Below are 25,571 nucleotides of genomic sequence, written 5' to 3'. Positions count from 1 at the left end.
ACAAGGCAATAAGTAATGAAATCCATAGTCATTTCGTTAAGGATAAAAAGCTATACACATCTTAGTAAGTGCTGAGCCATCATTTAATTAGAGCTCAGTACATTTTTAATGTTTTCAGAGATGACCTTGAGCTATCATAAAGGGTAAGGAGAAGTGCAATTACAGTTTTTGAATATGCATTATGAGCTAGGTGTTGTGCTGATATTCTTCATTCATACAGTCAGTTGCCAAATACTGTGATGTAGATGCTACTGATACTGGGTGGAAGAGAAATCTGAGGCTCAGAGAGTTTAAGGAACCTGTCTAAGGCTACTGAGTAACAAATGGCAGAGCCAATAAGTAGATCCCAAAATCTTATCTGTGCTTTTCCCCCAACCCTATCTAAGATACAATCCTATTCCTGGCCAGTATCTCCCTAAACACTCTCTCTGTTTTATCCTTTTCTGTAGAACTTATCATTATCTGAAATACTGTGTGTGTGTATGTGTGTGTTTATTGTCTGCCTGGCACATAGTAGATGCTCATTAACTATTTGTTAAACGAATGAATAGCTAATATCGAAACCCATGCCTCTTTCATGGTATCATGGGGCCCTGCTTATATATGCTAAGAAGGTAAAGACGTGTATAATATATTTTATTTACACTCAAAACCAGCTGATACTGGCTTGATAGAGCTAATCATTCGCCTCTCTTCTAACCTCTGAACCCAGTGATATCACATTCACTGCTTAAAATCAACCATGGTGGAGATATTTATACCATGGAGATCAGGAAACATATTGAGGTTTTATTTTGTTTTGTTTTCCTGGAGAGCTGGCTGTGAAACATTTACTAATACACCACTGTATAGTTCCATTAAAAAGGTATGTCTGACACCTTAATATATAAAAATTTATCCAGAAAAAAATTACCTTTCCTCCAGCAAGACTGGAAATTACAAAGTAGAGTGAAATTGTTTAAATCTATCTTGTCTCTATAAGACTCACAGACTCCTCTGAACCATTTTCAAATTATTTCAACTTTTAAGTTAGTTCTGAGCCTCTATAATGAACAACAACCAACTAACCAACAAATATGGCACCTGGAATGGAGAGGCAAAAAATAAATAAATTAAAAAAAAAAAAAAACCTAGACAAGATGATAGGAAGGGAAACTTGTGCTGACTGTGCAGGGCTCTGTGCTTTTACATAAACTGACTTATTACTTCTCACAACTACCCTCAAAGTTCACCATTAGCCCCACTTTTCAGATATGAAAATGGAGGGGAAGAAAGAAGAGGAAAGGATAAGACAGGAGAAGAGAGGAGAAAACTTCCCTTGATAACACTCTGTCCTCCTTTATGTTGAAATGAAAATTTCCCTTAAATTACCACCTGAGTTTTAGGCACAAGAAAACATCTGGTTTAATTACAGTGAATTTACATGAACCTACTGACAAGAAGCACAGTTAAAATTAGCAATTTTAGTGTGCTTTTTTTTAAAAAGAGAATGAAATTATAAAGTAATTAACCTTTGTTGTAGAACTCTATCAAAGGGATGGAAAGTTCCATGCTGTTAGATAGAAAAAGAAATGAAATTGTGGGGAGGGAATATGTGGATCCACTAAAGAATTATGAAGAAAAAAAAGAAGGGTAAAGCAACTTAGAAGATAAGACAAAACAGGAATCTTTCCTCAAGAAGTCTTTTCACAGTGAGTAAGATGGGGAAGAAGAAGACCTAGTTGAATCAAAAGAAAGTACAGTTAACCCTCTGTATCCGTGGGTTCCGTATCTGTGGGTTCCATATCCGCAGATTGATTTCGAAATCAATGCACGGTTGGTTAAATCCTCCCACGAGGAACCCCCAGTGTGGAAGGTCAACTGTACTGCGCCGTTTTATATAAAGAATTTAGCTTCAGTGGATTTTGTTATTTTGTTATCCTGGATCCAATTCCTGTGGACACCGAGGGTCGACTGTTAGTCGGCTTCATGGAAAAGGACTTCTTGACTTGTGGAGTGGTAGTGTGATGTGGTAAAAAAAGCCTCAGCCTAGGGTCGAGATGTGCTGATTTTTCCACTAGTAGGTGACTTTAGTGTGACTGTCTTTCAGCTTTTCTACACCCACATGTCTACCAGGTGATGGAAGAAAGGGGTGATTCAGAAAATACTTTGGAGTCAGAGGGATCTGGGCTATATCTAGGCTCCATTCACTACTTTGTTGTGTAACCTTGATTAAATGACTTGCATTCTGTGCATTTTAGTGCCCCCATCTGTAAAATGGGGATGGTCATCCCACCAGTTTCTATATGGTGTCCTACATGAAAGTCTATACATAAAGCATTTAATTTACTCTCCGCCAAGAACTATATTAAGTGGTGTGTGGCCAGTACCAGACTCAGCAGACTGCTTTTTAACCGAGGGTGTGTGACTTGGAAAAACCAAACCAGTGATCTATGCAAGATTTCTGTTAGTTATGGGCAAGGGACCATCTTAAAATTACCTATAATACCTCTGTAATCCCAATTTCAAACATCTCACTCTGACCGTAGAAATGAATGGGTGTGGCAGTGTTCCAGTAGAATTTTATTTACAGAACAAGCAGCTGGTTGCATTTGGCAGTGGCCATAGCTTGTTGACCCTTGAGCCACACTCATTCCTGTAATTATTTCCTCCAATCCTTTGGCTTTAAAATCTATCCATATGCTAATGACTTCTCCAGTGGACATCTCCAGGCCAGACCTCTCCCCTGTCCTCCGGAGTCATTTATCCAAATTATCCAGTCATTTATCCTGTCAGACCTATCCACCTGCATTGCTAATCAGCCACTGGAATTAAACACGTCCACAGCTGGTGGCCTGATCATCCTTCAGCCACCACCAAACTCATTCTCCTCATGCTCTTCTCCACCTCAGTTAATGGCAACTCCATTTTATCAATGGCTCAAGTCAGACACCTTGATTCCTCACTTTTGTCACATCTAAAGCCCTGGATTGCAAACTCCAGGGAACACACCTATTCTGTATGATTGGCGCCCCCTTGCTTTGTGCAAAGCATCCCTATTCACTCCCCACATCCCATCCATAAGCACATTCTTTTGACTCGTCCTCCAATATATAGCAAGACCTTGATCATTTTTTACAGCCTCTACTGCTAGCTCTTTGGTCCAAGCCACTGCAGTCTCCAACCTGGATTATTAGAGGGGTCTCCACAATGGCCTTTCAGCTTTAGCCCTGGCCCCTGCTCTGTTTTCTCAACACAGTGGCCAGAAGGATCTTATTAAACCATGAGGCAAATCACAACATCACCCCTCTGTGCATAACCTTCCAGTGGTTTCTTGTGTTACTGAGATTAAAAGCACAAGTCCTTAGGGTGGCTCACAAGGTCCTGTGTGACCACACTGATGCGGAAAACTTGGCCTCTGTGCACTGGTGCCAAATCGAATCTCAGAGTTTTGGGTGAAGTAGAAAAGAGTAGCTTTACTGCTTTGCCAGGCAAAGGGGGACACAGAGGGCTCATGCCCTCCAAAATCTGTGTCCCCCAATCCAGGAGGATTTGGTGAGGAGTTTTATAGCAGTAGTTCAAGGGTGGGGTTGCTGATAAGATTAGGGTGTGTGCAGGGCCTGCACCCCTTTAATCCGATTTCAGGTAGTCTCCTCCTAATGAGCCTTTCTGGTTCCTTTAATTTGGCCTCAGGTGGTCTCTTGATGAGGTTATCAAACTGTGATCTTCTTTGGAATGAAGAATGCTAACATCTTATATTTGTTGGGGGTTTTAGTTCTGTAAAGAGCTCAAAGATATTGTTCCGTGCATCCCTTGAGGCAGAACCAGGACCCTGCCCCAAGGCTGCACTGTTGTTTCTTGACTGCTCCTCCCTTGTCTCTGTCTGCATCCCCTCCCTTCCCTGATTATTACCTGTTTGAAGCTGCCCTTTGGAACTCAGGGAAGGTCAGGGAGGCTAGACTCTGTTCCCTACAAACAAGGAACAGGGGGCACAGAAAGGCTTCTGTGCCCAGGAGCCCCAGAGGGTCCTGCCTGGTTTTTTTTTTTTTTTTTTTAACTTCTAATTTTTAATTTAATTTAATTTATTTATTTATTTATGGCTGTGTTGGGTCTTCGTTTCTGTGCGAGGGCTTCCTCTAGTTGCGGCAAGTGGGGGCCACTCTTCATCGCGGTGCGCCGGCCTCTCACTATCGCAGCCTCTCTTGTTGTGGAGCACAGGCTCCAGACGCGCAGGCTCAGTAATTGTGGCTCACGGGCCCAGCTGCTCCGCGGCATGTGGGATCTTCCCAGACCAGGGCTCAAACCCGTGTCCCCTGCATTAGCAGGCAGATTCTCAACCACTGCGCCACCAGGGAAGCCCCTGCCTGGTTTTTTTTTTTGTTTTGTTTTTTTTTCCCTGCCTGGTTTTAATACTACCACTTTTCTGGTTGCCTGTCTGACCTCATCTTCTTCTACGTCTGCCTTACTACATAAATCCAGTCACTGTTCTCAAATGTGCCAGGTGTGTCCCTGCCTCAGGACATTTGCATTTGCCATTCCTTCTGACTAGAATAATCTTCCCACAAAAAAAACAGGGCTGGTTTCTTCACCTCCTTCATGTCTTCACTCAAATGTCACCTTTTAGGCGAATCTTCCTCAGCCTTTCTATTATAAACTGGACTTTTCTAACACCAGACTCCTTGTTCCTCTTCCCTGGTCTGTGTATCTCCCTAGGATTTATCATTTGACATGCTGCCTATTTCACTCTACATTTAATTATCTCTCTTCTCCCGCTTGCATGTATACCAAAGAGACAATGATGGTTTTTTTTCTATTTTTGTTTACTGGTGCTTCTAAGCACTTAGAACAGTGCCAGGTAGATAATAGACATGTGATAAATATATTATTGAATGAATGAATCATGAGAATCTCCTCGAAGACAAAATAGATTTTTAAATAATTTACCATAGAAATCAGAAGAAAATTTTAGAAAACTGTTAAATATGCTCAGTAAGCTATGAGAAGATACGGCTTCTATGATTAGCAGTATGACGCTATTCAGAGACTATAGATAGATGGAGGGACACCAAGGGAAATAGTAACAATTCTGATTTTGCAAAAGAATCAAATCGGTGATCTCCAGGCTGCACTAGAGCAGTTCTCAGAGAATGTGATGGGACCGGGGGGAGGAGCAAACACACAGAGTGTGAATCACCACAGTAGCTATGAAGGAGGTACTATTTTAATCCTCATTTTAAAGAAAGGAAACTGAGTCATTTTAAAGTAAGAAAACTGAGTCACAGAGAGGTTAGGCAACTTGCCTCAGGTTGTACAACATATAAGTAGTGAGAATGGGACATAAACCCAGGCAGTCTGGCTCAGCCCATGATGTTAGTACTACGTTACAGGTCTGCATGATGAAAATGAGAGTTTTGATTCAAGATGGTCATCTGATCATTCTTCTTAAACTACCTTCCCAAAGGAATAGAAAAATGCCTTTCATTCTGCCCTGAGAACTTTAAGAGGATGCCATACCCATGCCAGAGGAATTAATGCAGAGCAATGTTGGGGGAGGGGGACCTACATGGAGAAAAGATGACGGAGCTGTGACTTCACTGAAAGAAACCACCCCCTCCACTGCCACCCAGTCCCTTGGGGCACAAGAAGAAGGAACTTCTAAGCCCAGTTGCATAAATACCCTCAAACTCTGCCCAAGGCTAAAGGCAAGGGTGGGCTATGGAGCTGATAGGAGTTGGGGGGTCAGGGGTTCAGGAGACTTAATGTTGAGGCATCTTTATATGCCAGTCCACAGAGCAGAGGATGAGAGCCCTTGGTTCAAGCCTGCAATGTGGTAAATCAGGAAAGCAGAGGAATTTGAGGAAAGAATATTTTTGGGAAGAGACATTCCAGTTAAAGGTAGGGGCAGTGCTCCAGGTAACTTCAGGCTGCTCCTTCAAAAACCAAAATAAGTCCTCTTTTTGAAAAGAAGCTTCCTGTTGTGTGGTCATTTCTTTTCCCTAACCTTCCCTCACCAACCCTCACCTCCAAGCAAGCGGACCCCTTATCTGGCCAAGTAATGATGGGCATATCTAAATTTTCCCTTTCCCTCTGGGTTAGAAATATTTAAAACAGGGGCTCATATAATCACTAGCAGAACATCTCAGCCCACCAAACTAGACTGGCCTGTTCCAGCTCTTGTAAGTTTGCATAAAGAAAGGTTACTGGACATATGGAAAAATGCTGTCATTCTTATTAAAGCGGAACAATCTTTTAATGCATAGCAAATGTCCCTTAAGAATTACAGCAAGAAACAAGATTTTAAAACACAGTAAAATCCACATTCTTTACAGAATGTATAAATAAATGCTGGGTTAGAACATGTTCATGGAATGGAAATTAGTGATGTAAAGAAAGAGGTTAGTTCTCCCAGACTGGTCTTTGTAAAAGAGTTTAGCACTATTTATTATATTTATTATTTTTATTTAATAATAAACTCCATAGTGCTTAGGGATGTGTGTTTAAGGAAGAAAAACTATAATGAAAAGCAAGGTCATGATTATTAAGAAGTTAAGAGAGCCCTTACCTTTTGCAGGTATGAAGTTGTCTGTTGATAAATTAATGAGATGTGTATTTGTTTTATATGCTTGTATACTAGTTCTTTCACAGTAAAAAAAAAGATAAAATGTGGATATTAAATATCCTTTTAGACCAGTAAATTTGACATTTATGGGCTATGAAAAAGTTCCTAGCAAAATATAAATATAAAAACTTGACTAAAGGGGGAAAATGTATATAATTCTACAACAAATAGAGAAAGAGAAATAGAATCAGTAGTTTAAACTTTTCCAACAAAAACACACCAGTCCTAGATGGTCTTACAAGTGCAATCAGACAAATACTCAAGGCACTGGTAATCCCAGTCTTGCATCTATGCTTTTAGAGAGAAGAAGAAGAAGGAACACTCCTCTCCTCATTTTAGGATACCAGTTTATCCTTAATATCGATACCAGACAAGCTTATTATGAGAAAAAGGACAATTAGATTCAAATCCCCCAAACAAAATATTAACAAACAATCCAGCACTGTGTACAACTAGGAAAAAAAATGGTTTATTTTAGGAAATTAATATAATATTTGTTCAACATTAACAAATACATTACTGCAATTCACTTCTTTAACAAAGTAAGAGAGGGCAAAAACATATCATTACTACAATAGATACAGAAAAAGCTTCAGTTAAAGCTCAGCATGACTTAAAAAGAAAATATCCTTGTATACCAGGAATAAAAAAGACCTTCTTACCCGGATAAAGGGTAACTATAAGAAACTTACAAGCACCACACCCAAGGATGAAATAATAAAATCATTTCCTTTAAAGTTGGAAAGCACACAGATGCTTATCATTATCTCCACTAAATATTGTATTGGTGGCTTTGGTAGAAGGCAAGAAAATTAAATAAATAGTGAAAAGATTGGAAAAGAACAAAACTATCATTAACTGTAGATGCTATGGTTATTTATTAGATAACCCAAAGAAATTTACACACAATTCATTAGAGTTAATAAGAGAATATAGCATGTTTGACAAAAGAACTCAACATTAAAAAATCAATTGCATTTCCATTCACCTAAAAAGTATGTGTTTTTCTTAAGATACTATTTATGATACCAATAAAAATATATGGTTTTTAGGAATAAACCTAACAAAAAGATTTCAAGATGTATAGTATATGTAAATGTATAAAGCACTGAAGGACATTAAAGAAGACCTGAGTAAGAGATACACCATGTTTATGGATAGGAAAACCCAATTTATAAAGCCATAATATATAAAGACATTAATGGTCTCCCAGTTGATCTATAATTCATGCGACTTCAATAGAAAAATGAGACTTTTTTTTTGAAAATTTACACGCTAGTCCTAAAATGTATATGCAAGGAGAAAAGACAAGAATAGTAAGACAGCCCTGAACAAAAAAATGCATATTTGCAGGCCTTGCTCTACCAGCTACAAAACTTACAAATCTTTGTTAATTAAGAAGACATGGTTTTTCTAATTCAAAAAGATACATGCACCCCAATGTTCATAGCAGCATTATTTACAGTTGCCAAGGTATGGAAGCAACCTAAGTGTCCATCAACAGATGAATGGATAAAGAAGATGTGGTATATACACACAATGGAATACTATTCAGCCATAAAAAAGAATGAAATAATGCCATTTGCAGCAACATGGATGGACTTGGAGGGCATTATGCTAAGTGAAAGACAGACAAAGACAAATACTGTATGATATCACTTATAGGTGGAATCTAAAAAATACAACAAAGTAGTGAATAGAACAAAAAAGAAGCAGGCTCACAGATATAGAGAACAAATTAGTGGTTACCAGTGGGGAGAGGGAACGGGGAGGGGCAATATCAGGATAGGGGGAAAAAGGGGTTATTATGGGATTATATGAAATCATGTGTGTTAAACTTTTGAAAATTGTAAAGCACTATAGAATTTAAAGAATCATTCAGTTAATAAAAAGACATGATATTGACACAGGAATAGTCTAATACAACAATTGAAAAAATAGAGAGAACCTAGAAATAGACCCATACATATGTGGAAATGTGATGGAAGGCAGAGGGAGTGTATGGCAGATCAGTTAAGTAAATAAAAATTTGTTTTCATTAAGTAGTGATAGGATAGAGAGGAAGAATTGAAATTAGATCCCTACCTCACGCTATACGTGAAAACACAATTACAGATGAGTTGAAGACATTTTATAAAAGGTATGACTTTAAAACTGAAGAAAGTTTAAGGGAATATTCTTATGACTTCAGGGTGGAGAAAGTATTTCTTAAATAAGAATATTTTATTTGGATTTATTATTTTTGTTTGCATTTATCTGATCCTGAGATAAGGATTCAAATGCAAGTACTTTATTTAGGAGATGGTCCAGGACACACTGGTAAGTAGAGAGAAGTGAATCAGGGAAGGGAAGAAAGCCAATAAAACATGCATTATCAAGAAAATTACCACGGGAATCACTGGGTTTTAGAGCAGTGCCACTCCACCTGTAATCCAGAGACCAGCACTGACTCATGAACTCTTTCAGGTCCTTGACAAGATAATTACAGAAAAAGAGATTAAGTATTTTAAAGGAGGAGCTTGCATTTTCTGTGTTTTTATATTTCACTTTTACTTTTTGATTTTACTTTCCTATTCTTTTTAAAAATTTTATGATAGTATCGGTCCACAGTGGGTTGAAAATAATATTAAGAAAATTAATAATAATAACGATAACAATAACAAGGGTTTCGGTATTTGAGGTAGTTTGAGAAATATTACTAGAACATATCTCAGAGTTAACCCAACCAATGGTGAAGAGACCAGAATATTCATACATTAACTTCCTTTCATTGCTTGAAGAATGTTTTGGGGACATTAACTGTGGCACTTTTTGCTTACCCTGTGTGGAGACCAAGTTTGCTTCCACAGCCTTCAGGTAGAGTAGCAAGTGTTTTGCAGTGAGCATCAGGATATGGGCAGTAAGCACCCACAGCATCTGCTGCTATTTTTTTCCCAGCTTTGTTGAGGTTTATTTGATAAATAAAATTGTATATATTTAAGATCTATAACATGATGATTTGATATAGATATACATTGTGAAACGATTACCACCATCAAGTCACTAATGTTTCTTTTCCCCATACCAAAAAAAAGAAAAACTGATAAATTTGTCCACAGCAAAATTAAGAACTGATCTTTATCCAAAGGTAACATAAAGGGATAGGGAAGACACAAACCAAGAGAAGATTTTTATAACACACATAACCAATAAAAGGATCCATAGCAAAGATATGCAAAGAACCTCTACAAATCAATAAGAAGAAGACAATAATGTCCAAAAAACACTAAAAGATGCTCATCCTCTTTAGAAAACAGACAAAAACAAATAAAATTTCAATGATCTATCATTTCACACTTACCAGATGGTCTAGAATATAAAAACCTTACAATACCAAGTGTTTGTAAGGATGTAGAGACGTAGGAGCTTTCAGAACATTGTTGGAGGGAATGTACATTGCCGCCGCCACTTTGGAAAATCATTTGGCATTACTCAGGAAAGCTGAAGACAGATATTGCCCTTCGTCTACCTATCCTATTTCTAGGTATACCTTAGTGAAATCATATATATTTTCAACCAAATGTACAAAAATATTCATAGGAGCAATGCTGTAAGATAGCCCCATTGGGAAATAGTCTTAATGTCTGCCTATAGTAATAAATAAGAAATATAGAAAATAAATAAGACTCTATTCATAAAATTTAGAAGAATGAAATACAACTACGTGCATTAGTGGGGATGAATCTCAAAACAGCATTAAGTGACAAATGCAAATCATGCAATACAAACACTCAGTTTTATCTATATAAAGGAAACCAGGAAAAACTAAATGATGTTTTGTCTTGAGATAGATGTATATACTTATAACTCCAAATAAAGAGAAGGATTAACATAAAATTCAGGATAATATGCATTTTTTTTGTTCATGGGGGGGAGAGTAGGAGACAAGAGTGTAAGGCCCAAAGGATGCTCCAATGGTACAGCGATGTTTTATTTCTTTCTTTCTTTTTTTTTTTTTTGTAAAGATTATGTGTTCTGGGCTTCCCTGGTGGCACAGTGGTTGAGAGTCTGCCTGCCACAACTAGAAGAAAGCCCTCGCACAGAAACGAAGACCCAACACAGCCATAAATAAATAAATAAATTAAAAAAAAAAAGATTATGTGTTCCTCAGTGTGTGTGTATATATATATATATATATATATTTTTTTTTTTTTTTTTTAAATTTATGGCTGTGTTGGGTCTTCGTTTCTGTGCGAGGGCTTTCTTCTAGTTGTGGCAAGCGGGGACCACTCTTCATCGCGGTGCGCGGGCCTCTCACTGTCACGGCCTCTCTTGTTGCGGAGCACAGGCTCCAGATGCGCAGGCTCAGTAGTTGTGGCTCACGGGCCTAGTTCCTCCGCAGCATGTGGGATCTTCCCAGACCAGGGCTCGAACCCGTGTCCCCTGCATTAGCAGGCAGATTGGAAAACCACTCAACCACTGCGCCACCAGGGAAGCCCTGATGTTTTATTTCTTAGATTGGATAGTGGGTACATGCATGTTCATTTCATAATTATTATTTAAATATACATTTGTTACACATAATTTTGTCTTATGTTTCATAAGAGAAACTCCTTAATGTAATGCAAAAATAATATGAACAAAAGTAATAAAATCCTAGGAATACAGTTTGTAAGAAATGAAAAAACATTTTTAACTGGGAGACCTAAAAAGAAAACATTAAGAAATGAGAATTAATACAATATTACTGGCAGGAGGACTTGTTATAAAAAAGGTGTCATTTGTCCCCCAGAAAAGTGAAGAATGCAAGGGAAATAAAGATTCTGACAGAACATTTTTGAAGTTTTGTAAAATTATTCCAGTATTCTTCTGGAAGAATACATTGGTAGTGGTAGTCCAGAAAACTTTGCAAAAGAATGATGATATTTGGAAAGGACCTGTTCTACTGAATATTAAAACATGCTATTTCAACACAACAGAGAGATACTGTCACAATAGAAGCTATGACTCAATGAAATAGAGCAGAAAGCCAACAACATATGCTAGAATATAAAATAATTTAATGTGATAATAAAATGGCATTTTAAATCACTGGGGAAAGTTTTGACTGGTCAATTTATTGTCCTAAGAATATTGTAAAGAACTCCAGTGAGATTTCCATTTTGTACAGTACATAAAATTGATCCCAGATGGATTAAAATGTTAGGCTTAAAAAGAAAAAAGTTGGGAATAAAGCATAAAATAGAAAGCAGAAAATACAGATGACTATTCATCTGATGTTGGGTAAAAAAGAGAATTTGCTCTGAGCTAGTATGAAAGGAGGAGCCCAGGTGGTGGTCCTAGCTTGATACTCCCCATCCCAGCCTGCATCTGACACAGCCTTCTGAGAGAGCAGCACCAGCACCTCCCTTTTCAGCTCACCTTTCACCTCTTAAAGCTTCTCCAGATTCCTGACGAAGCTCCTCCTGCAGGACACTTCTGGCAGATGGTTTCACTCTCTCTTCTCAAGAAAGTAGAACCATTAGAGGACACCTCAACCTCCCTCTCCAGAGCACTTGCACATTTTCTTCCTCTTATCTCACAGAGGGAAGGATGCTCTCTTTCCACCCACCCCTGCCCTGGCATTTTCAGGACCCTACTAATGTCAGTTGTTTCCTCTCTCTTTCCCATCCTTCTACCTCTTAACGTCGATTTTGGATTTTTCCTGGTTGCCTTTAATCATGCTATAACCTCTCCCTCTTTGGGAGGGGCAGTACTTTAGCTCCATGTCTCATTCCTGTTCCTTCTTGCATTCGCCTCCCCTTCACAGCCAAAATGTTTACTCATCTCAACACAAGTAAACATTTTGTTTGTTTGTTTACTCGCCTCACCTTCCACTCTCTTCTCCACCCATTAAAGGATGACTTATGATACCAGTGTTCTCCCTAAATTACCCTTGCTCGGTTCACAAGTAACCTTGAAGACACTACATTCAATGAGCAAACAGAAGGTTGCATCTTACCCAGCATCCACACCTGTCACTGTTAACCAATACCTTTTTGCTCCTCCCTTGGTTGCTTCAGTGACAGCCCACCTTCCTGGTTTTCTGTTGCTTCTCTGAACACGGCCTCCCAGTTTCTGAGTTTCTTTGTTTTCCTTGTTAAGTTTGGAGTTCCTCTTGCCTTAGTCCTAGACTTGCTACTTTTGTTTTCCTCTGCACTCTGGCTACAAGATCTATTCCCTGCCCATGGTTTCAGTGCCTAAACATCGCTACCCACTGCCCCCACCCCACTGCTACAACATTGCCCCCTGGGTGTCCTGTATACTTGTCCAATAAATTATGACAGAACTGAGCTTGCCAGCTTCCTTTCCAAGACTAGTCATCCTCTAAGGCTCCCTTTCTATGAACAACCTCTGATCCACCCCATTGGTATGAAACAGAAGAGCTGGGGTTTTCCTTGACACGTCTCTTTCCTCCATCACCACCAAATCACAGGAGCTCCCCCAAATCTCTGACACAGTCTAATTCTCTTCTACACTACCATCACCCTGGTCCAAGCTACCATCTTCTCTCCTTAGGATGGCTTTTCTCCTTCCACACTTTCCTCCACAAAGCCATCCACCACACTCCAACACCCACCCTCCCCAGGATTGTCCTAGTAGCTTCTACTTATCCATCGACCCTAACTTACTTTCTACTCATTATCCTGATTTGCCAGGCTAGATTTTCTCTGCTGGTTATAATTCTTCCAACACCTTATGTGTTTACCTCAAAGTCCTGATAACATTAAAAAACTAATTATGGGTGCAATTATTTACTTAATGTAGTCTCCCTTTCCAGAATACAAGCTTTATCAAGGATTTGACTCTATCTTTCTTTGTCCCTGGTGTATCCGTAATGTCTATCACCAAGTCCTTTGGTCGTATTAAGTATTCAATAAATATTTGTGGAAAGGATGACGGGATAAGGAAAAGCAATAAGAGATCTGAATACTTAGAAGTTTCTACATACCTAAAAGATTTAAAAAGCAAATGAAGAACTGACCGAAACTATTGTAACCTATGCAAAAAAGCTTAAGTTCTTAAAAACAGATTATAAATCATAAGACAATGATGAACAGAAATGAAGAGCCATCCAGGAAAATGAGCACAGGGTATAGAGAACATGTTCATAAAAGAATCAATGCAAATGGCCAATTAAACTGAAAAACAAATCTGCGCTCTCCAGTATTCTAAAAAAGATACAACTACATATGCTTAATCTTTTAAATAGTCGTTGTTGTCATGGATTGGGAATTGGCATATCCTTCTGTTTGGGGAGCCCAGAATTGTGTGAACTTTCTGAAAGGCAATCTGGTAATATGTGTCAAAAGCCTTAAAGATAAAATAGTTCATCTACTTTGGCCCAATAAATTAATTTCCAAGAATTTATCTTAGGGACATCAGCAGAGTTGCATTCAAATACTTATTTGTAAGAATGCTCATTTCAGTGTTATTATAATCATAAAGAATTCAAACCAACTTTAATGCCCAATAATAAAGGATTGGTGACTATAATGGGGCATATCCTGCTCTAAGTAGCCATTAAAATGCATGACCCCAAAGAACATTTAAGGATTTTTTGAAAACTGTTATCTGTTTAGCGATAAAAGAAGGTCACAACAAAATATGCACAGTAGGAGTTTAATTTTTAAAAATAAAATATGTATATGCATAGTCATGTGAAAATACTGGAAAAGTATCTCCAGTTACAGGGATTATGAGTGATTTTGTTCTTTTCTTTTTTAAAAAATCTTTTTTTGTAGATTCTTAATATTCAACAAATTCTGTGTATCATGTCCGTAATGAGAAAAACTAAATATATTTTAATTTAACAATAGGGAACTGATTGCAACATATGGCCGTGGCTATATCTAGAGAGGCATAGCATGATGATTAAGAGTATATGCTTTGAAGCTCACAGACAGGTGTTCACTTCCCTCTTTGCAACTTAAGAGCCATATGACCTTGAGCAAGTTATTTAATTCTCTTAGCCTCAGTTCCCTTATCAGCAGAAAGGAGATAATACATACTGGGCAGAGCTGTTTTGTAGCTTAAATGAAATAATGTATGTAGAATTCTAATCACAGAGTAAGCACTTAGTAAAAATACCTGCTTTTATAATGCCAAAGTATAAATAGATTCTGTAATGACTTACGTGAATTCATGATCCTCTAAGGGGTTATAACGGGAAGTTGGGGGAATCATTATTTTATGGTTCAGCATCATCCAGACTGTCATAATGATGGTGGGATTCAGCAGGAGGATGCTGGCAGGAAGACTTATCTGGGTACAGAAACAGCCCAGGAAAGGTTTTGCTCATTAGGGCAAAATGCTAGCATAGGTCATTGACTCATCTATTTGTCCAACCAGCAAATGGTTATTATGCATCTACCATGTGTCAGGCATCGGAGACTCAGCAGCGAGACAAATGATCTGCCCTCTAATTAGACTGAAGTTTCAAGGCACATAGTTCCTGGTAGATTCAGGGATTAGGAAACTATGGAAGCACTTCCTGTAGCTGGAGAAAGCTTGACAGGTTTGGGAAAATGATAGTGACAGTCACGTTGCATTGCTCAAATACCAATCCTAAGGCAAGAGTCTAATTCCAGAATCCTGCTGCTGGCAGGGCTGGGACCTACAGATGTCCTCTTTACCCTGGTCAGTTTTAGTTCCAGAATAAACTTGCTCAGAGACTGCAGATGAAAAGTCATCGGCCTTCCAGAAAAATGGTTAGCCAACTATGGCCCATGGGTCAACTCCAGCCCTTGCCTGTTTCTAGAAATAAAGTGTTTTTGGAACACAGACATGCCCATTTATTTGTGGTTGTCTATGGATGTTTTTGTGCTACAGGTGCCAAAGTTGAGTAGTTATAACAGGGACTGTATGGCCCACAAAGCCTAAAATATTTATTATCTGACCCTTTAATTTTGCTGGATAATTTTGCTGACTCCTGTTCTAGCTCAATGAGGCTGGAGAAATGAGATGGGAGGTGACATCAAGTTCCTAATTTTTTCCTTCTGTAGTTCCAGGAGCTGTTCCTCTAGAGTCCATCCAAGGGGGTCCGTTTGAGGAGAAGATCTACATCCAGTGGAAACCTCCCAATGAGACCAACGGGGTCATCACACTCTATGAGGTAAGGAGGCCCCTTTGACTATATCACTTGGCTTGGCTTTATTCAGTTTACTTCAGCCTGAAGTTGGCAAATACCTACTGTGTGCATAGCTCCATCAAGGGCACAAAGGTGAGTGAGACACAACTTACTGGAAGGTTTCTGATAATACAGTGGGAAAAAAACACAGGGGCATCAATTGAGCTGTCTTGCTAGCCCTAGTGACAAAGAAAATTGGGCATTGAAAGGATTATTGATCTCTTCAGCAAAGGCATTAGGACTCAAGGAGTCAGGTAGTCCTGGCACAGCTGAGCAGACCCAGGCCTGGCAAACAGTACTTGCAGTTCCTCTGGAAAATCACAACACTCACATGATTCTCATGGTACCCTTATCAGTCCCTGGGCTTCCAGAAGGATCCCAATGTCATTCTCTAACTGGGGGTACATGATTCTTGAGCTTTAACGTTGCTCTGTGGCTAAGGCATATGGTGATGCCTTGGCCACAGAGCCAAGGTGATGGTGTTGAAAGCCCTTCTCCCAGGAGTAGCAGGGTCTTATATCAGAGATGGAGCAGAATGTCCTTGGACAGGAATGCTCCCATCAAGCCAACACAATGTGGCTTCACTGAAAACTTTCAAAATTAGAATAAATGGTATAGAAGCTCATTGCAGAGCAAAAGCAAACAAACAGTAAAACTTCAATAAGGCTGATATAGGTAAATGCTAATATTGGGATATGGGCGAGATTGACTTTCTTCCCACCCCTTGTGTTCTGAGACACCACAAGATTGTTGATACAGATTATAATAAGAAAACGTAGCAATGCAGAGAAAGGGCATGGAAACTGAAGCTGGAAGGATGGAGTCTGGTACCCTAGTAGTCCTACCACCATCTCAAGTGACCTTTAGCAGGTTCTTCCTCTCTTCAAGCCTCAGTTTTCTCATCTGTAAGATGGGAGAGGTTAATCGTTGCTTCAGGGTTTCTCTAGGGAGTCTGAGGTGGGGAAAGGTGATAAGCATCCCAGGCTGAAATACACTATAGGCTCATGGAGGGACTAAAGACTCTCAGTGCTCATGCAGAAAGGTACACCTGTTGAGAGAGAGCTTGGGGAAGAATATCCCCGCCATAAGAGAGGATGAGCTCTGGAGAGGAAAGTCAAGGAGTATTGATGAGGGAGAAATATTCAGGGTAAATCTGATGGGCACAAATTCGCTAGAGAGACCTGGACGGACCTCAGAGCTGAGGGAAGAGAAAACTGTCTTATCATGTACAGGGTGCTGGAGAAAACACCTTCAGGAAACACCTTATCTCACTCCATCCAGCGTTCCTCAGAGGCAGAGCTGTCTAACATTTCCATCTTGGAACATGGGCTTGGGAGAAGCATCCTTCCCAGGGTTGCTGCTAAAGGAGAGGAGGTACTCATACTGATAGACCTTGCCTGGGACCCATTCAAAACCTTATTAGGGAAGAGAGGGACTGGAAACTCAACTGAAACAAAACCCAGTCATTTAAAAGCTACACACTGTTCTTTGTAAAGCACCAGCTGCGATCATACACACTCTCATACACACTCACATACACACAGATGAGATAGACGTCTACCCACCTGCCCTTTGTAAAGCAGAGGGAAAGGACCCAGGACTTAAGGTGTTAAGTTGCTTGGTGTTGTTATCTAAATGGCTCTCAATGCCGGATGTTGAAGACTTTTGGAATTCACAGGCCGGTAACATTTCAAATGGTTTGGGGGAACCAACATAGAGTACTTTACCATCTTTTATTAACATTGTTTCATAAAAGACAATTTCAAAAATATAGAAAGGACATAATCTCAGAATAAAAGGCAGTCCTTTAAATCGAATAAATTTAGCTTTATGGGTAACTCATGACATTCTCCTTCGTTTTTCCTCATTTTGCCTTGAATTGAGGGCAGCTCTGGTGTGAAAAGACCCTGGTTCTTGTACCTACCTGCCTTTGGAAACCACTGGTCTAGGCCATGTTGCAGGTAGAGTCCTGTCTCTACACAGATTTCTTCCATAGGAGCAGTATCCCTCTTGCTCTAATAGGATTATGCACTGCACTGGGCTAGGAAACCCTTGATTGTGATTCCACAGTAAGAAGAAAGAAATAGATGGAGAGAGAACAAGAGTGCAGACATAACTGTGAGTCAGACACACTGAGCAATAGCTCCCTGAAGGTGCTGCTGAGCTCACGTTTGGCTGGCTGCTGCTCGAAAGCCAATACTTGAGAGACAGACGTTGGTTGGAAAGGAAAGTTTGCTCTATTCAGGAGGCTAGCAACCTGGGTAGAAGGCAGACTCATGTCCAAAAGCCAACTCCCCACTGCCAATCAGAGGGCAAGAGCTTTTAAAGGGGAGTTTCAGGGGTGTATAGGTGGAGGGAGGGGGTTAAGTGCAGCAAAGCGCAGTGAGCTCTGACAGTCGTCTTGGAATTGGTCATAGGGTGGTCTGATCAGCATCATACTGATTGTTTTAAGTACAGTTAATCTTCAGTTCTGGGGTCAGTTTGTTCCCATTTCCTTGAGGTTAGTTCTCGGAATGGTGTCAGATGGAGCAGCTTATGTCATGGCTACAGTCTGGTCATCGTGCAGTTAACTTCTTCCACCTGGTGAGAGTTTCAGTATCTGCAAGATAGCTCGAAGAATGTGGCTCAGAATATTATCTGTAGCCCTTGAGGAAGAACTAAAGGTCTTTGACTTTGTTTAATGGCTAAACTATTACTACTTTATTTGACTGCTTTCATTTGTTTCTGCATTTCCTCCCTTTAAATTTATTCTTTGGCTAAAGTTTTTCTCCAGACAAGAGGCAGGCAGAGGACATGGGGGCTGGTTCTGTCCTGAGAAGGCCCCATAGGGTCCTGCTCTGTTCCAAAGGTGGACTCGTAGATGGTATGCTGTCTGGAACTCTAGGCACAAAGGTGCACACAGATTAAGACATTGCACCTTTCTTCTCACTTCTCTGTGAACCCAGTGCCTTGTGGATATTCAAAGACCAGTTGCTGGGATATTGGCATTCCCATGAGGGACTCTACTGGAAACAGCTGTGGTGAGACACCTTCAGGTAGTTTCTTGGCTGCTCCTTGGGCTGTAATACAGAGAACCAGAGCCAGAAGGCGGCCGCTGTCTGACTTGTTTGAGCATTTGAGGTTACCTTTTGGGAATATGCCAAACTTCTTGGATGACGCTGTGAAGGGACCTAAGGAGGTCATGGGCTTAGGCCTTATATTTTGACCATAAACATGGCTGTGACCATGTGTGTCACAAACCAGTGAGGCCTCAGAAGGGAAGAATGTTGACTTTTGAGGTCAGGCAGCCTAGATCTGAATCCCAGCTCTGCCACTTCCTTGCTGTGTAACCTTGAGTATATTAAGAAACTGCTCATTTATATTTATTAATAAACATAAATATATGTTTAGTACTGTGTTTGGCATTTAGAAATAGCATTGAAAAATATTAGCTCTTACCATTACATAAAAATGAGGCCACTGAGACTTGGAGAGGTGAAATGTAAAGACCAAGGTTATGCAACTCATGGGTTCTGAATTCAAGTGCAGGTGTCTTGCCCCTTATTCAGTGTGGTCCATGGACCAGCAACATTGGCTTTACCTGGGAGCTGGTTAGACATACAGCATCTCGGACCCCACCAGACTTCCTGAATCAGAGTCTTCATTTTCCCAAGATCCCTGGGTGATTCACATGGGCATTAAAGTTTGAGAAGCACTGCTCTAGACTGCACTATTCTTCAGAAGGTTTCAGCAGGATGGGGAGTCTCCCCAACGCTGGGCTCAACCCAATCCTGCCTCAGGTAGTGAGCAGGAGACCTTGCTTTTAAAGACATTTATAACAGAACATGTGTTTATGAGGCAATTTCCAAATTTAATTAGATGAAACCAATTTGATTTTTTAAATTAGGTTCTGGTTATCATTTCTAGAGAGAAATCCATAAATTACAAATCGCCCTCTTCTGATCTCAGAAAGTACATTTTGTGGCAAGGAAAAATCAGACAACACAAATGGAAGAGAAATCCAGGATTGTCCGTGCCTTCCTATGTACAACCTTGGACTCAGCAAAGTCAAAAGCCAAATAGGAGGGAGTGAAGAAGAGTTATAACTTTGTAAATATTGTAAAAATTGTTAAACACAGCAGGCCTAAGTAGTATGTCATATGTTAAGATTAAATTCCCTTCCCCGTGGGTCCAAGTCATAACCTGTGGGCCCACCCTTGGACAGTTCTGCCCTCCAATATCGGAATGGCTTTGATTATGTCCCATTCAGTCTCTGGACTTCAGTCGCCTCTTTGTAATATGAAGGTGTCGGACTGTTCCAAGCTTCTACTGGGTAAAAATCAAAGGAAAAGTAAATCCATGCCAATCCCACAGAACCAGAGTTTTACACCTCATTTTGGATTTGCTCTGCTGTTGAAACCTTGCCTATGGCCAGAGACTTCAAAGGCAAAGCAGTGATGACACTTGAAGGAAAACAGCTAGTGTAAAGACCCTGCAGTAGGAATGACTCTGGCCTGTTTGACAAGTAGGAAGGAGGTCAGAGTGACTGAAGCCTCGTGAGCACGGAGGACAGTGATGAGGCCATGTGGGGAGTGGGTGGGCAGAGTCAGGTTATACAAGGCTTCTAGAGTTTGCGCTTTCTCCTGAGAGGAATAGAACACCCTAGGAGGATTTTAAGCAGAGGAGTGAAGGAATCATATTTACATTCTTGAAAAATCACCTGGCTGTTTCGTGGCTGGTGGCTGTGAGCACAGAAGCATCTCAGGGACACCTGGAAAATGTGCCAGGAGGCAAGGACATTTAACTCATCTATGATGCTGCAATGAGGGCTCAACTATTTGTTGGAAGCCCTTGCATCCAGGTGGAAGAGGTGAAAACTTTGTCACATCTGCTTCTTCCTTGCTGCCTCTTTCTGGACTTTGACACCTTCCTTTCAGTCAGGAGTTCTTACCTTGAAGAGCTCCCTGGAACCATGGACTTAGATTCTGGCCTCCCATCCCTAAGGGCTGGGAGTCTAGCCCCCTACCCTGATGCCACCCCAGGGCTGTGAAACGGCCTGATTCTCCAACAGCCACGACCTCTGTCCCTGCCCACTGAAGGGGGAGCTCAGAATGCTCATCAGAGCCCGCTGAAGCCAGCCTCGCCTCTGCTGCAGCCGGACGCGTCAGGATGCATAGCCCGTGGCCTCAGATCTTCGGGAATTTGTATCTTAGTGGAGATGCGGGGTGCACTTCTGTGGTCACTTCCCCAGCAGGGTGACAGACGACAGTGCATGAAGAGAGGTCACGTCAAAGGCCTCATGCCTATGCACCAGCAGATCAGCGTCACCTGGGAGCAGGTCAGACATGCAGCATCTGGGGCCCCAGCTCATATCCACTGCATCAGAGTCTGTGTTCTAACAAGGTGACTCACATGCACATGAACATGGGAGAAGCACTGGTGTAAGACACACCCTAAAATGTCCTAATCTGGCTCTGGAAAGCTCTGCTTGATGCAGACACTGCAGTCCTCGGATGAATAATGTGACTGCTACATGAACTGAGGGATATCTCTGCTCACATGGGGTCCAGAGAGCTGAGGATTTGCACCAGGGATGTGGAAAGCATGCTCTTTGCATAGACTCTTCTGGAGCCCTGCTTGGGTTTGATGGGATATCAGGGTGCTCCAAACAGGGCCTGTACGTGAAGAGGGTTGGCGTGGCCCCTTCCACTCTGACTCTGCTCTTGTGAACAACAGGACTCCCTAAAAGCAGACCAGGCAACTGCAGACAGGCCCGCACAGCCAGAATGCGGTCACAGGGGAAACAATCCAGTCAAACAGTTGCCTAAAAACTCCTCAGTAAAATCATTCAGAGACAAGCTGTTCAGAGTTCATGAAAAACAATAATCAATATGTGTTTCAATTCAATTAATTGTTCTCATCTCTGTCCAAAAATAAATATCACACAGTGTGAGGGAATTGGGCCAGAAGATGTTACACTGGCAACTGGATTAACGACGTGTGAAAATATTTAAAATTCAGACATGTGAAGCTTCCCAATAAGCCTTTATGTTTAGCAGTCAAAATCACCAAGTTTCTAATTACAGTGTATAAATCTGAGAAGCTTAAAGGGAATGAGAGGACCCTAATGAGGCAGGAATGGGTGTCTTGATTATGCTAGAGTTGATTGACATTTATCCTGCAAGCTATTCTAGGCGCCGGGCGTTCAGAGTTAAATAAAACACAGACTTCGCCTCAGGAAAACAAGGTGGCATTTCTGTGCAGAAGCCCCTTTAAAAGGCAGGATAGGTTGGAGGGTCATCAATATTTTTCCAGCATACAGACGGTTGCATTTGATCTGAACCAAAAGCATGGGCCCCAGGAATCAGCATTCCATCAGAGTGCATTGCAGGAAGGCCAGGCATGTGTTCTGAGCCAGAGAGGAGTTCTGCGCAGGACCGGTGCAGACAAGCACTGATGGAGAGAGGGGCCAGCTGCGTGATGAGCTCAGAGCAGGCTCTCAGAGAAAGGCCCGGGGGAGCTGCTGCCTCCTTTTGGATGTTCATCCTCCTCCTTTCTCTTGGCTTGGCTGTAATGGCCTCTCAGGGCTCGCTTGCCCCAGACAGGCTTATGGCTCCAGTCCACAGAGGGTCAGTAGGGAGGATGGGATGTGGTCCTTGCTGGGCAGGAGGTAGTAGAGGCAGGAAGTGACTAGCACAGCCCAAAGCAAGAATTTGCATAATTCAAGCTGGATCTACATTAATTACGATGTACAATTTGCATAATGCAGGCGGCTAGTGGGTGTAACATGAACCAGGCTGGTAACTAGGAAAAAGGCTCTTATTTCTTTTGAATCGTTTAAGCCATAAGTATGGGAATCATCCATTCCTCCCACCTGCCACACATCAAATACTCTAGAAAGTTCCATCCAGGCCAGGTCATACGACACCACCTCCACCACCACTGTGTTCTGAGCACGAATCTGATGCCTGGACCACTTCAGAACCTCCCTGCCAATCCCCCATCCACACTTCCCCTATTCCACTTCCCCACATTGCAGCCAGACAGAGCATCTTGAAAAGTAAATTCAGTCCTGTTACTTCCCTGCTTTGGCTTCATCTCAACTTTAGAGCCCGGGATGATCTGGCCCCTCTAACTTCATCTCCTGCCTCTCTTGCCACTGTTTTCTGTGCACCAGCCCCTCTGGCTTTCTGACACTTGCTCCAGCTCATCCAGTTCTTTGCAGCCCATGTGACTTTGTGAATGCTGTCCCTTCTGCCTATAACACTTTTTACTTTATGTTTCTTGGGGCTGGTCCCTTCCTATTCTTCACCTCCAAGAGGCTTTTTCCCTGGACTGTCCATTTTATCCAGCAATTTGCTTATTTCTCTCATACCATTTTTACAATCTGCACTTACTTTGTTTGTGTGCTGTAGCATCATCTAGTCTCCTGCCGGACTTTTAGCCCCATAAGGGTATGGGCCATGTGATGGTTATTTTATGTGTCAACTTGGCTGGGCCACGGTGCCCAGATACGAGGTCAAACATTATTCTGGACGTTTCTGTGATGGTGTTTTTGGATGAGATTAACATTTAAGCCAGTGGACTTTGAGTAAAGCAGATTGCCCTCCATAGTGTGGGTGGGCCTCACTATGGAGGCCCTCTGAGTTGAAGCTCAGAATAGAGCAAAAGACTGAGCTCCCCTGAGCAAGACGGAATTCTGCCCACAGACGACCTTCAGAACTGCACCGTGAAACTAGCTCTTCCCTGGTTCTCCATCCTGCTGGAGAACTGATCTTGAACCGACACTGGCCATATTTATTTTTGCTTTATAGTGTGTCCTCAGGACCTAAAAGAAAAGTTTGCACATCATATGTGCTCAATAAATATTCCTTATATGAGTGTGTAGATTTGTACTTTATCTTAATAAGGGGTAATGGTGAAATTTTGTCTAACAAGTTTAGTGGTTCTCAAGCCTGGCTGAAAATTAGAATCATACCTTGAGAGCCCCGAAACATATCATAAATACATAGGTAGGTGGATACATAAATAGATGGATGGATGGATGACTGAATGTTTAGGCATCATTGTATTCCAAATAAATCAGAATCTCTGGAGGGGAAGTTCTATCCATGTGGATTTTTTTTTTTTTTAAGTACGTTGGGAAATTTTAGTGTACATCCAAGGTTGGGAAGAAGCATTACATAACATGAATCCAGTCAATCCACTCTGATATGTTATCCTAGCTAAGTACCTGCTAAATAAACACAGTCATGACTCTGGCTTTACCCTGCCTTCATTTTCACTCTTCTGGAATACAACATTGTCTGATGTTACACTATAGCCAGCTCAAAGTCATGCATGTGCAGATGCTAGGCACTAATTATGTTAAGGCTCAAATTCAAGAAGCATTGGCTTTTTTTTCCCTCAAGTTTGCTAAACAAACAGTTTGTGGAATAATTGAAGACACACAAGGCCGGATCAGTCCGTCAATATCCCTTTGCATTTCATGAATGGCATCTTGCAGCTCTGACGGCAGAATCCACCATAGACTTTACCTTACAAATACTTTCCCCTCTCCTTTTACAGTAGAAGTTAGTTCTGTTGTTTATTTGTGAGATTTAAAAAAAGGCATACGCACACACGAAGCTTCATAGATTTGCCCAGAGGCTTTCCCTAAGTCTTAAAAGTCAGAGCCCTGGGATGTGAAGGAGCCATTTTTCCTAACCCTCAGCCCATTACGCAACCTCCATAGGATGTTCCTCTTCCAGAGACTTGAAAAATGCAGGGATCCCTGGGTAGATGCTATATACAGGTCTGCTGGGCTGACAGGCTGGTTGACAGGTGTTTCAGTAGAAACAGCTCTGGATTGAAAGGAATGATTTCTGGCACTCTGAGTCTGGAAGGAAAGGAAGTTGCGTTCTGATGTGAGTAAGTTGCATTTATGTAAGTGGGACCATTAGAGCTGCCTGTCATCCACTTTTAGCATACCAAGAATGCCTATATATTTGCCTCGGGGTGTTTCTTTTTTTTCTTTTCTTTTTTTTTTTTTTATTCCAACGCAGATATTTGTGATAGAGCCAGGTAATGTGACAGTAGGAATCAACAGATGCATAGCACTTGTTACCTAAAGAACAACAGCAAATCATGTTCTCCTGGCAATAAAAACGTTTTCACAATAAACATTAGTCATTCAGCTTAGCTGTGAGAAAGCAGTAGATGTTACTGCATGGAAAATATTCCCACAGTGAGCACACGTGGATCAGTACATTTGTCTTGGTGTATGTGTTTATAAGCATGCAGGTTTGTGAGTGTATGTAGCTGTAACATGGCACGTGTATGCACATATGTATTTGTTTGTTCACATGTGCGTGTGAAGCCTCTACTCTGGGGCTGTACCCATAGTCTCCATTGCATCCTTGGAATTGCTCTACTTTTTTTGGAGAGTTAACTATAGTAGATTTCAGAGGCACAGGGCTATGTCTGTTTTCTCCTTGCCTGGAGAAACTCCAGGTCACTTCCTATCCATGTCATAGGAATGCCTCGATGGGCTCCCAGCTGTTGCTCAGGAACTTCTGCCGTAATTCCTCTCCAGAGCTTTGGCTAAAGGAAAATTTTGAATTAAAAAAAAACCCTGCAGGTTAAATTTAATCCTGTGCATTTACAGTTGTCCTAAGAGAGTGGAGGGAGGCAAATGAAAGGGTAGCTCTGCATTTGGCCAGCCGGGCTCTCCTTCACGTTCCTTACGTGGGAGGGAAACTGCGTTTTGATGCACTGTGCACCCGGAGGACTTTGTGAAGAGTGGCCTGTACACACAGCCGCGTGCCTACTGATGGAACCCTCTCTTTAGCCACCTGGTCCTCTCAA

The 25,571-nt window shown here is 41.2% G+C and overlaps 1 protein-coding gene across 2 annotated transcripts in view; it reads left to right on the top strand.

Moving 5' to 3' along the window:
- The window catches only part of PTPRT (protein tyrosine phosphatase receptor type T), an 803,133-nt gene that overhangs the window by 377,996 nt on the left and 399,566 nt on the right, over nucleotides 1-25,571 (top strand). For both annotated transcript variants that reach the window (XM_057529518.1, XM_057529519.1), the window contains exon 8: nucleotides 15,622-15,731. In XM_057529518.1, coding sequence (XP_057385501.1) covers nucleotides 15,622-15,731 — 110 coding nt within the window. The remainder of the gene's footprint in view (nucleotides 1-15,621; nucleotides 15,732-25,571) is intronic.

The sequence above is a fragment of the Balaenoptera acutorostrata genome, chromosome 15 (genome assembly GCF_949987535.1).
Source record: "Balaenoptera acutorostrata chromosome 15, mBalAcu1.1, whole genome shotgun sequence".
Classification (NCBI taxonomy): Eukaryota; Metazoa; Chordata; class Mammalia; order Artiodactyla; family Balaenopteridae; genus Balaenoptera; species Balaenoptera acutorostrata.
Note: the sequence above shows the minus strand (reverse complement) of the source record. Positions and strands in the feature narration are given on the sequence as shown.